Source organism: Mobula hypostoma, chromosome 13 (assembly GCF_963921235.1).
Source record: "Mobula hypostoma chromosome 13, sMobHyp1.1, whole genome shotgun sequence".
Lineage (NCBI taxonomy): Eukaryota > Metazoa > Chordata > Chondrichthyes > Myliobatiformes > Myliobatidae > Mobula > Mobula hypostoma.
The window spans coordinates 89,759,547-89,774,871 of NC_086109.1; the positions used below are offsets into that span (position 1 = coordinate 89,759,547).

Below are 15,325 nucleotides of genomic sequence, written 5' to 3' on the forward strand. Positions count from 1 at the left end.
TTCATGTATGGTAGAATGACAATGATACTTGAACTTGAGCGTGATGCGCCTGCGATGCGACTGTGTGTAAGTTTTTCATTGCACCTGTGCAGATATGTATTTATGCATATGGCAATAAACTCAACTTTCAACTTTCGACCTCACTTTAAGATCTCTTTCAAAAGACAGCTCCGCGAGCAGGAAAGCATTCCGTGTGCCTGCTCCTAAAGTGGAGCTTCAATCTCACAACCTTCCGATTCTAAGGGAAATAGCTACCAGCCAAGCCACAGCTGACAACAGATCAGAAGCTGAAAATTAAAGTGATGAGTGTCGAGGAACCAATAACTTGGGTGACAAGAGATCAAGTAGGAAAAAAGACCATATTGTTCTGGGATGTAAAATCAAAGAAGTGGAAAAATGCACTGCCTGAAGCAGTGGTGGTAGGAAGTATGCTCACAGCATTTCTGAAGAATTTAGCTGGAACTTGAAACACCACAGCATCAAAGGTTCTGGGCCAAGTACGGAACAGCTGGAAACAACAGAAACTGCAATCTCTAGAGTCTAGAATAGCAAAACAAAATAATGGAGGAACTCAGTAGGTCAGATCGCATTTGTGGAATGAAATGGACATTCAACATTTTAGGTTGAGGCTCTTCATCTGGACTGAGATTAGAGAAGATATCCAGGTGGCAGGAAGCAGCGCAGCAAGAGTTGGCAAGCGATAGGTGGATCTAGATCAGGAAGGATGATAGGCAGATGGAGGAGGGATAGACATCTGATAACATGAAGATGTTGGGCCGAAGGGCCTATTTCCATTCTACATGGTCCATCTTGGAAATCAGAACTAGACAGATTTGGATGCAGATTTATTTGTCACATGTACCTGGAAACATATAGTGGAATTCATTATGTGATTAAGATCATAAGATATAGGAGCAGAATTAAGCCCATTGAGTCTGCTCTGCCATTTCATCATTGCCGATCCATTTCCCACTTAGTCCCAATCTCCTGCCTTCTCCCCGTATCGCTTCATGCCCTGATTAATCAAGAATCTATTAAACTCTGCCTTAAATATACCCAACGACTTGGCCATTAACAACCAACACACCCAAGGATGTGCTGGGGCAGCCCAAAAGTGTCACCACACATTCTAGTGCCAACATAGCATGCGCGCATTGTTTGGCACAACGCAACAGAACACATGGAGCAAAAAAAACCCCCAGTAAAACAAGCCTGTTTCCTCCCTCCCACCCACTCACACGGACAGTCTCCCAGCTCCAGAAGGAGAAAACGCGATGAGCCCTCAGCAGACTGTGCAGCCTCTGTGGACAGAGGAACAGAGTTGACACCTAAGGTTGTTGACCCAAATCTGGCAGGGTTAAGTTGTATAAAGAATGGCAGAGCGAACAGAAGATCGTTGGCACAGTCCAAACTAAGGAGATAAAGAGCAATGCAGGATCTGAAGGGATTGCTTTCAGAGAGGCAGGCAACTAGAATTACTAACGGGAAGTATAATGAGATTGGGATCCCAGCTCAGTGTTGAAAACACGATTCAGTCTGATTTAACTTATCTGTCTGTTTGAATAAGACAATGGTTGTTGAAGGAATGGCGATCACTGCAGACTGGTGACACTACAGAATTTGTGCTGTTTTGGCCAGGTGATGATGGTTGCTGGCTTCTAGCGACTATACTACATGAGGTGCTTAAGGAGTGCTATTGTGCCCCAAAAACTACTTGCCAATTCTACTGGCCAAGATGAAGCCACACTCAGGTTGGAGGAACGACACCTTATATTCCGTCTGGGTAGCCTCCAACCTGATGGCATGAACATTGACTTCTCTAACTTCCGCTAATGGCCCACCTCCCCCTCGTACCCCATCCGTTATTTATTTTTATACACACATTCTTTCTCTCACTCGCCTTTTTCTCCCTCTATCCCTTTGAATATACCCCTTGCCCATCCGCTGGGTTCCCCCCCCTTCTTTCTCCCTCGGCCTCCTGTCCCATGATCCTCTCATATCCCCTTTGCCTATCACCTGTCCAGCTCTTGGCTCCATCCCTCCCCCTCCTGTCTTCTCCTATCATTCTGGATCTCCCCCTCCCCCTCCCACTTTCAAATCTCTTACTAGCTCTTCCTTCAGCTAGTCCTGACAAAGGGTCTCAGCCCGAAATGTCGACTGTACCTCTTCCTAGAGATGCTGCCTGGCCTGCTGTGTTCACCAGCAACTTTGATGTGTGTTGCTTGAATTTCCAGCATCTGCAGAATTCCTGTTGTTTGGCCAATTTTTATCAATGTGTGACAGAGAGCATACCGACTGCATGGTACACCAGCTGCAGCAGACAGATCACAAAGCTCTCCAACGGGTGACTAGGACGGCTCAGCACATCACTGGGACTCAGCCACCAGACCTGGAGACCATCTACAACTCTCGATACCTACGGTGCACTTTAACATCATTAAAGACCCGTCCCATCCCGGACACTGTCTGTTCAATCTCCTGCCACCTGGTAGGAGATACAGGAACATCTTAGCCAAGACAGTAAGAATGAAAAACAACTTCTTCCCGAGGGCTGTTGTGCAGCTGAATAATACTATGCCCCGGCTTGCCAATGCCCTTGAGTGTAATGGATTATTAAAGTCACTTGTTGCATGTAAATATGGGAATATTTTTATTTTTTATTATTAAGCTGTACCGCATGAATTGTAAATATCTGTTTTGCATGGACTGGAGTAGCACCACAATCTTGTTGGCTTGAGCAATGACAATAAAGTTCTATTCTATTCTATTCCCATCGTTTAATTGGAGGAAACCCCAGCTCATCCAAGGCAGCCATTACCAGTACACTGGCAGAGGGTGATGAGTTTAAATGCTGATATGTCAAGAGATTGCCATCCAGGGATAACAAGGGAAGAAAGATAGTCATTGATAACTCAGACACAAGAGATTCTTCAGGTGCTGGGAATCCAGAGCAACACACACAAAATGCGCAATCAACATTTTAACCAATTTCCCCCGGGATCAATAGAGTATGACTATGACTATGACTATTTTGGGCCGAAATCCTTCATCATGACCAGAAATGGAGAGGAGAGAAGCCAGAGTAAGAAGGTGGCATGAGGGGTAGGAGCACAAGCTGGCAGGTAATGAAAGGTCTCGGCATGAATTGTTGATTGTTTATTCTTCTCCGCAGATGTTGCCTGACCTGTTGAGGTCCTCCAGGTTTTTGTGTGTATTGCTCTAGATTTCCAGCATTTGCAAAATATTCGCTCTCACCTGTCAGCATGAGGCCCTTCCTCTCCCCCACCTCCCTCAACATTCTTATTCTGGCTTCTTCCCCAGTCTTTTCCAGTCCCGATGAAGAGTCTCAGCCCGAAACATCGACTGCATATTATTCCTCTCCATAGTTGTTGCCTGGCCTGCTGAGTTCCTCCAGCATTTTGTGTGCATTGCTCTGGATTTCCAGCATCTGCCAGAATATCTTGTGTGTAGGTGCTGAGTGAAACCAGGTGGAGGGAAGGTGGGTGGGGGTGGGGGGAGAGGGGGTGAAGTGAGAAGCTCGGAGATGGCAGGTGCAGTAGTTCCCACTGATACTCTAAAGAAGTTACTTTGTGCTATAAGTGAGGGAATTTTTGCTCAGGATCACAACCAGAATCAGGTTTAACATCACCAGCATATATCATGAAATTTGTTGTTATGTAGCTGCAGTAGATTGCAATACATAAAAATATGAATAATACATGAATTACAGTAAGAAGTGTGTATATATGTGTGTGTGCGTGTGTGTGTGTGTATATATATATATATATAAATATTGATAAATATTGAGGTAGTGTTCATGGATTCAATGTCCATTCAGAAATTTGATGGCAGAGTGGAAGAGGCTGTTCCTGAAACACAGAGTGTGTGCCTTCGTGCTCCTGTACCTCCTCCCTGATGGTAGCAATGAGAAGAGGGCATGTCCTGGGTGATGGGGGTCCTTAATGGATGCTGCCTTTTTGAGGCATTGATCCTTGTAAATGACCTGGATGCTGTTAGAAATTGTGAGATATCAAATATAGTTCTTTTCATTCAAGTCACAGATTCGGCTTCAAAGGATAGGAAGTTCCGGGCAAAGTTTACCTCAGGTATTCTGTTCTTTCCGAACCTCCTGTATTCAAAGGCAATCACACATCATTCAGCATTATTTATGTCTGGGAATGGCTAGAAGTGAGTTATTGTGTTCGGTCTGCATGGGGATTTGTAGCAATCCAGGTTTTATCATTCATTTTTCCCATTGACATCTGTGATTCAGTTTAGTGGGGCCATAACAGCAAAAGAACTCTTGGAACTTGGAATCTGATCCCAACAGGTTGCCAGATGGTACCATGTTTGGTGGCAGTTCTCTGTGCCCAGTTTACATCCCTCGCTGTGCTCTGCCTCTGTGCCATTCTCTGCCCAGCCTCTATGCCTTTCTTGCACCTGTCTCACATCTGAACGCCGCCCAGTTCTGAGTTTGGCAAGAGATTGTCCGATCAATTCACGTGCTTGTGAATTATTCTCCAGAACAACTAAAAGCTGTTCAGACGATCAGTACTAATAGTGCTTCCTCTTGCCTCCAACAGATCCCTCTGCCTCATTCAACATTGACACGAAATGGCCAAAAATCATCAGAGGCTCTGCAGAAGCGCAGTTTGGATACACAGTTCAGCAGCATGAAGCCAGCGGGCAAAAGTGGTAAGCAAAAATGGTCGGTCTTTCAACTGATGCCTAAAGGCTGGAACATGGCAATGGGGTCCACGCCCAAAGCATACTGACGCGGCCGGGTCCTATTGTGGCGGAATTGTTTGGACAATATAAACGCCAGGCCAGATGGATTGAAGAGGCAGGGTGTTGCTCTCCTCGGCTGAGGCTGAGGCTATGTGCTGCTCTGGGCCGCTCCAGGCATCGTGTCTGCGAGCTTCACAACGATGTGCCTTGCTGTGTGGTGAACCAAGTACAAGGCCTGACGCCTGCTCCGGCTGGTCCAGGCCGCAGGTCTCTCGGCCCACTTTCATTCTGAATGATGTTGCTTCCTTTTATTGTTTGCATGATTTGGTTTCTCTCTCTCTCTCTCTCTCTCTCCCTCCCTCCCTCCCTCTCTCTGCGCATTGGGTGTTGATCTTTTTTTAATTGGGTTCCTTCAGGTTTCTTGCTTTGTGGCTACCTGTAAGCAGACAAATCTCAAGGTTGTATAATTTATATGTACTTTGATAATAAATACTTTGAATCGTTGAGTCTTGAATCTTCCAAGTCCACGGTAGGCTGGTGAACGAATTGTTGACTTACATGGGGAATCCCACAGATTAGAACTGAAGTGCTAAATGCACTTGGCAGCTTGTTACTTTCCGAAGCAAAGCCAGCTCACTGGAATAAATGGAAAATGTTGGTCTTCCTGAATGTCTGGCAGGTTTTAATTCCCTTAGATTTGATTACCCTTGAAGGTTGTTTCCAATGTCAGCGAAACATTTCTTCCATCTCAGATGCCTGTGATATTCTGTAACAGCATGAAGAATAATTCTTTCTCACGAAAATGCCTGGAGGATAATGATCAACATTGCTCTGCCTTGTGATTTTTATAAATGACTTGGATGAGGACATGGAAGGGTGAGTTAGTAAGCTTGCAGATGACATGAAGGTTGGTGTTGTGGATAATGCAGAAGATTTTGTAGGTTAACGAAATGGGACATTGACGGGATGCAGAGCTGAGCTGAGAAATGACAGATGGAGTTCAATCTGGAAAAGTGTGAAGCGATGCACTCTATAAGGTCAAATTTGAAGGCAAAGTATAAGGTTAATGACAGGATGGAGTGTGGAGGAACTGAGGGATCTTGACGTCCAAATCCATAGATCCCTCAAAATTGCTGCACTAGTTGGCAGCATGGTTAAAAGGATGAATGATGCGTTGGCCTTCAGTAGTCCGGGGACAGAGTTCAGGAGCTAGAAGGTAATATTGCAGCTCTATAAATTGCTGGTTAGACCATACCTGGAGTATTGTGATCAGTTCTGGTCGCCTCATTATGAGAAGGATGTGGAAGCTTTAGAGAAGGTGCAGATGAGATTTACCAGGATGCTGCCTGGATTGGACAGTAAGTCTTAGGATGATAGGTTGAGTGAGCTGGAGTGTTCCTCTTAGGAGCAAAGTTGGATGAAAAGCAACTTGATAGTGCTACATAAGATTATGAGAGACATAGATAGATTGGAGAGCTAGAGCATTTTTCTCAGCTCAGCAATGGCTATTACAAAAGGACGTAATTTTATAACATCCATTTTTCTCTCAGCCATCTGCCTATCTAAGAGTAAGTCTGAATTGAAAAATAGTTCGCCCCAACATTCAACCACAAACACAGTCAGCACACTCAGATAAACCTCACCCACCATCACCACGATTCACGGTTTGAAGGCAAGGCAAGTGTGAACTCTTGCACTGACTTTGGGTCCCAAAAACAGGATGAATTGCTCAAGTTCTTTTATGTTGGTCTTGGCACAGAGCCACGTTTGGCAACGCCGCCTGGCAAAGTCAGGCAAGTGTGAGGTAATAAACAGCTCCTGATTAAGTGCATGAACGTTTAGCCAAATTGCAGATGCTGCCTCTTTGGCAACCGTACCTGATGCAAGAATCCAACAAAAATGTGGACTGAGAAAATGCAGCTTGGCTTGTCAAGGCTAATCTGTCCAACAGACCTTCCACGCAGCCATAGATCTAATCACTTTCACCTCAAGAGAAGGTGAGGAAAGTATCCCTAAATTGAAACTCTGTTTTTTATTCCTGGCTGATCTCCAGAGGTAAATGTTGTGTTTTCAATCAGAAGACTGGTGTTCAAATCCTCTCTGCTACCTGTAATTCTAAATGATTAATGTACCTTAAATCGGCCCCCCTAACCAGCTGTCAAATTGCTAGTAGCATCACTAACCAGATTTTCATTTATAGAAATCTTTTTCGTGATATTCCAAAGAGGTTTACAGCCAGCAAAGTACTTGTGAAGTGTTGTTCCTGTAATCATATAGTGGCCAATTTGTCCACAGCAGAGTCTTACAGACATTAGGTGACAATGATCGGGTTTTCTGTTTTAATACCGTTAATTGAAGATCGAATTTCAGGCTGGAAAATGGAAAAATCTCCTCTGCCCACTTGAGAGAGCTAAAGGACCTTGGAAGATCTCAGCTAGGAGACAGCACAGCTTATACTCCAGGCAGTGTCCTAGAGTAGCAGACTAGATGTTAGTAGTCAAGTCTCCTGCCACAACCTTTGGCCTCAGAAAGTGAACATCACCCATCATGTTCTCCAACCTCATCTGCGGCTCCCGATGGGGCCTGCTCTACAACGGTGAAACTGAGCACAGACTGGGCACCCATTTTACAGAGCTCCCGAACACAGCCCGCAGTGGCCATCCCGAACTCTCAGGTGCAAGCCATTTCATCTCCCCTTCTCATTCCCACATTGACCTGTCCACCCTTGGCCTTCCCTGCTGCCAGGGTGAAGCCCAACACAAAATGGAGGAAGATCACCTTGTAATCTTTATGTGGGTTTCCTCCAGGTGCTCCGGTTTCCTCCCAGGGTCCAAAGACATACTAATTGGTGATTGTAAATTGTCCTGTGATTATTCGCGGATTAATTTGCTGGCCAGCACAGCTTAGTGGACTGAAAGGACCTGTTCCATGCTTTATCTCTAAATAAAAGAATGCCATAAACATTGCTTCCTAAATTTACGTAGCCCTATTTCTCACACCCGCCCCCCACTCTGATCCTCTGCTCTTCCCATTTTTGTTCCTTTTCCCACGCTGCCCCCAGTCCCTCCAGATCAGTTGGCGACAAATTCCTCCGAACTTTGCTCTGATGTGTCTTTTTAAGATCTTTGTGGTCCTTCCTCTGAATACCTCTGAACCTCTGACCATAATAGGGCTGGGAGTGTATGACCTGTCTGTGGTAAACCATGTATATATGTTGTAACTGGGTTAACTGTCTGGACACGCCCCTCTGCTGACTGCCCCGTTGCTCCTCCCACGGAGTCCTGCGAATAAAAGCCTTTCAGTATTTTACCAAACCTCAGTCTTTTGGAGTTATTGAAGGTGCTTCACTGTCTGAGCTGTGGAGAGTTGGCCATCCAGCCAGATTGCCTGGACAAATGCAGCTGAAGTCTAAGAATCATTGCCTCAACGTAGGTGACATTGTCTTTGGCGAGAGCATTGTGGAGATTGTCCATTTTAATGTGCTGCCTCCATGGTACAAGTACAGTAACTCAAATTAATGGAACTAGCCATTCAAAGGACTTGGAGTATATAAAGTGTATAACACAGGGGTGACGGGGTGGAGATACGTCTCTACCAAAGGAAATGTAAGATGCTCCTTCCCTCCGCTAGCCTGCAGGTCACCCTTGGACGAGGCGTAGCACTTGTTTAGCCCCCCCCCCACTTGCTTAGTCTTCACCCTCCCCCCACCCACCCTGATCAGGGCTCGTGAAGCCAAGGGAGCAGGTGGTGGATGGTCGTATGAGCAGTTGGTGCACATCAAAGTTCCTGGTTGTGTGACCGCTGAAGCCAGGAGGTCAATCTCTGAAGAATATTGCTAATGGCTGGGGCCACCTGTCTGGTGAAGACGCCGCCCAGAAGAAGACAACGGCAAACCACTTCTGTAGAAAAATTTGCCAAGAGCAATCATGGTTGTGGAAAGAACATGATCACTTAGGTCATACAACGCGCCACATAACAAATGAATGAGTAACACAGAAACAGGCCATTTGGCCCAGTTAATCTATAATCTGTGCTTATATACCACAGAAGCTTTGTATTCACATCTTTTTAAGGCAGATCATTCCTTAACACGATGGGCCGAACGGTCTATTTCTGTGTGGTAGTGTTCTAGCGCTCAAAATATTTGAAGGTTTAGTAGCATTTGGTTAAATTCCAGCTGTGGTTAAGTAATTGGATTACTTTCAAGTGACCAGAACTTTGAAGGAAAAAAACTAAGAAAGAGAACTTTAAATTAGTTTTCAAGTACATAACTTTGATATACTGTTGAGTTGTGGGCTGATGTTATTGAGTAAGCATTAGTTGGACCCAGAAGTCAGCCCCAGCCAATGCATTTTACATGAACACTAACAGCTTGTAGTTGTGGCAGCATATTTTACATGATAAAAATGTCCCACAACACTTTACAAGAAGGCTTACCAAGTGTAAATTTAGATTGAGACTGAAGGAAATATTATGAGCAATGAGAGCAATCTCGGACAGAGGGTTATCAGATTTCTGACATCAACCATATGTGCCAAAACAGAAAAGATACCAAGGGATTTGGGGAGGGAATTATGAACTGGTGGGGGGGGGGTGGGGGAGATATTTCTCAGGTGGTTGTGAGGCTGGAGGGGATTACAAAGAAGGAAAGGGGCCAATTCAGAGGATTTGGAAACACGGATGAGAATAAGCATAAGAAATAGGAGTCCCTCGTTTGGTCTGCAGTTCAGAAAGGTCATGCCAACTTTCCAACTTTGCATAGCTTTCCTGCCACTATCCCTATAACTTTTTTGATTCTTCAATTATTTAGGAAATATTATTTAGGAACAAAAGTAATGACTGAACCTTCACATCTGCTGACGTCTCAAAGTCTGTCCATAGCCGTTTCGGAATAATCCTGCCTCTTGGTAAACCATTACCAATAGACTTGCAGTGTATTCTGAGGCCTCCGTTGATCAGGGTCAACCATGGATGTTGCATCCCAGCTATCTAGAAATACATGCCAGGACCATACGATATGGAGAGCAAGCTGTTGCCCATGTGGCAAGCTCCCCCTCTCAATGCATTTGATGCACCCAAAGGAATGGCAGAGACCAATTCAGTTTGGCACCAGCAGTGTCGCAGGAGTTGCCAGTCAGCGTTGAACTCAATGTAGGGCTTTAGGGACTCCAGCTCCATATTTTTCTCTTGGGGTTTACTCCCGAAGCCTTCCCCATGAGAAGGTATAGCCTCAAGGCAGCGGAGGTTTGAGGTCAGAGCTTTCCTTCTCCTGGTTGAGCTGCCAACCACGGCTGATGAGCCCCATCTGCCCAAAGGGGCTGGTTTCAAGGTGCCAGTAATCCACTTTGCCCCTTCTCCTGTCAGTAGAAATGGATCCGCCAGGCTTAGAAGCTAAGCCGCACGTGAAGGCCAGGAACTGGACTTTGTTGTCAGTGGCTATTTGAGCCGCATGCCATTGACAGCATTTAATAGGTAGTGGGAGCTTATCCCCACTATCACCCCTGGCTATGACAAACTTAAGGATCAAATCATTACATAGGGCATTGAGCTAGACTAAGGTAAAAACAACAATGCAGAATAAAGTGTAAAAGCTACTCACAGAGCGCCGTGCATGTTAACGATAAAGTGCAAGATCATAAAGAGGTAGATTGTGAGACCATCTCATCATGCGAGAGGTCTGTGCAAGTGTCTTATAATAGTGGGATAGAAGCTGTCCTTGAAACAGGTGGTGTGTGCTTTCAGGCTTTTGAACCTTCTGCCTGGTGGAGGAGGAGAGAACAGAGAATGTCTGGGCGGATGGGGGTCTTTGGTTAATGCTGGCTGCTTTACTGAGGCAGCAAGAAGTGTAAGCAGGGTCCATAAAGAGGAGTCCAGTTTTGTACATTCAATTCAAGTTTAATTGTCATTCAACCATACACGAACACAGCCAAATGAGACAGCATTACTCTGGGGCTAAGGTGCTAAAGAAAGTACCAACAGACACACAGCACAAAGCAAACATAGCACATATAAGCTAGCAAGCACATAAAGATATAAGATACAGTCAACACAAAAAAATAGTCCAGACCTGAGCCATGAATGTTGCTGAAATCTGCAGTCGACTGCAATATAGCTTTATCTCCTGCTGAGCGAACGCTGGGAGACAGCACCAGCTCCAGCCTGGTCGCCATGCCACACTGCCTCTGGTGGAGCACGCCAGCTCCGATGCCTCTCTCCTGGCAGCTGTAAACATGCCTAGTCATGGCACAAAGACAGGCACTTCAGCCCATCTGGTCCATGCAAACCAAAAGGCCCATCCAAGCCGGTCCCACTTTGCAGCCCTTTCCAATTCATTGTTATTGTAAGATTCAAGTAGAGTTCAATGGAGACTACATGCCAATGGTTTTTTTTAAAATTTTTGATTTCTCTATTTTCTCCAACAAATCTGGCTCTTTGGGTTCTTGTGGAACTCAGAATCAATGCACCGTTATGTATTTGGATGGTTGCTACCATTTTTACTTTGTTGGCATTGCAGCACAACACGTTTACTAGCTAAGCCAATGGGCCAGAATTGTGACTGCTCCTCAGCCTGTAGAAGGCATTGAACAGGCATTTTTAAACCACATTGATCTCAAATGTAAGGTATCAATGTGATGGAAAAGAGTTTCGGTGAAAACATGGAGGGATCGGGAACTTTTGGTTCTCTTTGGGTGGTCAGTCAATGGAGCTGAAACATGCTTGGATCTCAAAATGTTCAAAAATGTCAACTGTTTATTCTTTTTCAAAGATGCTGCCTGACCTGTTGAGTTCCTCCAGCATTTTGTGTCTGATGATTTGGAATAGAAGAGGAACAGTTTACAATAGCCAACTGTTTCTGGAAGTGATTCCTCAAGACAAAAGTGGAATGCTTAAATGTGTAATGAAATTCTATAGGACTGATTAAAATTTAGGGAATCATCGCAATCTAGCGGGTACTCCATTTGCAATGCAGGAGATACAGCCAACAATTTACCTACGCAAACACGAGGAAATCTCCAGATGCTGGAATTTCAAGCAACACACTTAAAAGTTGCTGGTGAACGCAGCAGGCCAGGCAGCATCTATAGGAAAAGGTACAGTCGACGTTTCGGGCCGAGACCCTTCGTCAGAACTAACTGAAAGAGGATATATTAGGAGATTTGAAAGTGGGAGGGGGAAGGGGAGATCTGAAATGATAGGAGAAGACAGGAGGGGAAGGGATGGAGCCAAGAGCTGGAAAGTTGATTGGCAAAAGGGATATGAGAGGATCATGGGACGGGAGGCCTAGGGAGAAAGAAAGGGGGAGGGAACATTGACTTCTCTAATTTCCGTTAATGCCCCACCTCCCCTTTGTACCCCATCTGTTATTTACCTATTATTATATATATATATATATATATATATATATATATATAATTTTTTCTCTCTCTCTCTCTTTTTCTCCCTCTGTCCCTCTCACTATACTCCTTACCCATTCTCTGGGATTCCCCCCTCCCCCTTTCTTTCTCCCGTCCCATAATCCTCTCATATCCCTTTTCCCAATCACCTGTCCAGCTCTTGGCTCCATCCCTCCCCCTCCTGTCTTCTCCTATCATTTCGGGTCACCCCCTCCCCCTCCCACTTTCAAATCTCTTACTAGCTCTTCTTTCAGTTAGTCCTGACGAAGGGTCTCGGCCCGAAATGTCAACTGTACCTCTTCCTATAGATGCTGCCTGGTCTGCTGCGTTCACCAGCAACTTTTAAGTGTGTTGCTGCAAAGAATTTACCTACAGCTGGTTCACTCAAACAGCAATGCACCTAATTAAGAGGTACCTAACAAAGTGGCCGCTGAGTGTATGTTCATGGTCTTCTGCTGCTGTAGCCCATCCACTTCAAGGTTCGACATATCATGCATTCAAAGGTGCTTCTACGTACACCACTGTTGTAACGTGTAGTTACTTGAGTTACTGCCGCCTTCCTGTCAGCTTGAAACAACCCGGCCATTCTCCTCTGACCTCTCTCATTAACAAGGAATTTTCGCCCGCAGAACTGCCACTCACTGGATGTTTTGTGTTTCTCACGCCATTCTCTGTAAACTCTACAGACTGTTGTGTGTGAAAATCCCAGGAGATCATAATTTTCTGAGATACTCAAACCACCCCATCTGACACCAACAATCATTCAATGGTCAAAGCCACTATGATCTCATTTCTTCCTCATCCTGATGCTTGGTCTGAACAACAACTGAACATCTGGACCATGCCTGCATACTTTCATGCATTGAGTTGCTGCCACATGATTGGCTGATTAGATATTTGCATTAACGAGTGTGTGTACAGGTGTACCGAATAAAGTGACAACTGAGTGCGGTTATGGCCAAGTTATCTGTTTAAATTGTGTTGCTACAGGGGTAAATATAGGCCTGGTTTTCAGAAGTACTGTTCTAATCTACATTTGATATATTTCCTGACATCACCTTTTGGTTACTATTTCTGAAAGGTTCTGATCCAGTGGATCATTTGTTAGGACTGAAATGAAGGTTACAATTTTCTTTACTGGGCACTAATGCAGGACATTGGGCCAGGATAACCAGCACCATTTCCATTTCAGAACCTCCCTGCGTCTTTAAACTGCTCTTGTTTTTCTGTGTTACAGCAATAAGCATATGACATAGGAGCAGAATTAGGCCATTCAGCTCATCGGCCCATTTACAGAAGTCTTTCACTACTGCATAGTGCTTTGGAATGTCTTGTCAGGGAGGTGAATTGTGCTAAAGCAATACAAATGTTTTTTTGCTTTCCTCTTTTCACTTTTATAGAAATATTCCCTTAGATCGTTTTAGAGCTTGGTCAACTCTTCCAACCCTTTGATGTGCAGTCCACAGTCAATTTGCAGCTAAACTCCACCCTTACTCTGAAATCCTTGCTGGCCAAGAGTTTTCTGTTTTATAATGAGTGTGTTGATTCATCCTGAAATTCCAACCATCCAATAATAGAACTGAAGAGCTTTTCATCTCAGGATATAGCTAACAAGAAGCACAGTACCACTTCCATTTGGCTCTCTGGACTTGTTGCTTCCTGAACTAAATTTAGGCAACACCTGCTTTTGATTAGGAAGACAAAGAGAAGATTAGCTTTATTTGTCACATGTACATAGAAACATACAGTCAAATGCGTTGTTTGCATCAAATCAAATCAGCAAAGTACCAACATAGCATGCCCACAACTCACTAACCCTAACGTGTACGTTAAACCCGGAGGAAACCCACACGGTCATGGGCAGCACATACAAACTCCTTCCGAACAGCGGCGGGAATCGAACCACGGTCTTACAACTCACGCTGTAAGGTGTTGTGCTGAATGTTACACTACCATGCCGCCCCAAGAATAGCGTAGTTTCATTGCCAGCAGCCAAAACAGAGCTGTTGTGTCCCCCCAAATGTACATGTTGCTCCCTTCACATCAGTTTGACCCTCTTGTGATTTGATTGTTCCAAAACTTGCATCGATCGAGTGGAAAGTGCTTCACAATGGCACGAGAATTACTTTTGTTATTGATCTGTGTTTCAGTGTATGGCGTGTCTAGGGAATGGAAACACCTCTGGTGAAGGGGCTTGTTGTGTCCATTCCAGGGCTGCTCACTCAACTTTGCTCTCCACCGGACATTCGGCTCTCACCCGTGGCTTCCAGTAGCTGCTTGCATGTGACAGTGGCTACATCACAGTACACATGCTTTGACTGGCGAGGGTAGCCAGCGGCAACATACCCTGGTGCAGTAGGGATACGCCTGTCCCAGCATGCAAAATCGGGTCTAGTGGTCTGGGCAGATGAGATCTACAGTGAGAACCAATGGCCAGGAAGGCGATTCTGTAACACTTTGAGAAGAGCAAAGGGCAGGACAAGGCATAGAAGAAGTCAGGATCATCCTCTGCAACCAAGGGAAACCCCAGTTGTGACGACTACTTGTACCGCTGGAGCCAGACTTCCGAGGTGAAAAGAGTGGCTTTTCCACTTTAAAAACTCTCTCACACTGGTTTCAAAATTACGACAGACAAGCAATCAATCAATCAATCAGTGTTTGAAATGATGGGTGAAGTGACCCTGCTGGGGAGAAATGTACTCCAGTGACATTTTATCTCCTTTATGGATCACCAATAGTTCTATTGATGGCAATGCCATTTGATGGTTCCGGACAGATTTTGTCATGTGACCTCCAACCAACTCATCCCTACTCTCCCATTATTGTCATTATCATCCATTCATTCTCAGAGAGACCCAGATTCCCACCTTAACTGGAGAGTGATGAAGCTTTTCATAACTCTTCTGTCAAACAACTATATTTATATTTACTCATTTAAAGATACAGTGCGGAACAGCTCCTTCTGCAACAATGAGCTGCCCCTCCCAGCAAGCCACCTATTAACCCTAGTCATGGGACAATTTACAATGACCAATTAACCCACTAATGGGTACACCTTTGGACTGTGGGAGGAAACCAGAGCACCCAGAGGAAACCCACACTGTCAAGAGGAGAACGTACAAACTCGTTACAGATGGCGTCGGAATTGAACTCTGAACTCTGGAACATCACATGCCATAATAGCGTCATATTAACTGCTACGT

General features: G+C 44.9%; 1 protein-coding gene across 2 annotated transcripts in view; it reads left to right on the forward strand.

Moving 5' to 3' along the window:
* itga11a (integrin, alpha 11a) overlaps positions 1-15,325 on the forward strand; it is a 215,769-nt gene that overhangs the window by 32,131 nt on the left and 168,313 nt on the right. For both annotated transcript variants that reach the window (XM_063066150.1, XM_063066151.1), the window contains exon 2: positions 4,584-4,695. In XM_063066150.1, the coding sequence (XP_062922220.1) occupies positions 4,584-4,695 (112 nt within the window). The remainder of the gene's footprint in view (positions 1-4,583; positions 4,696-15,325) is intronic.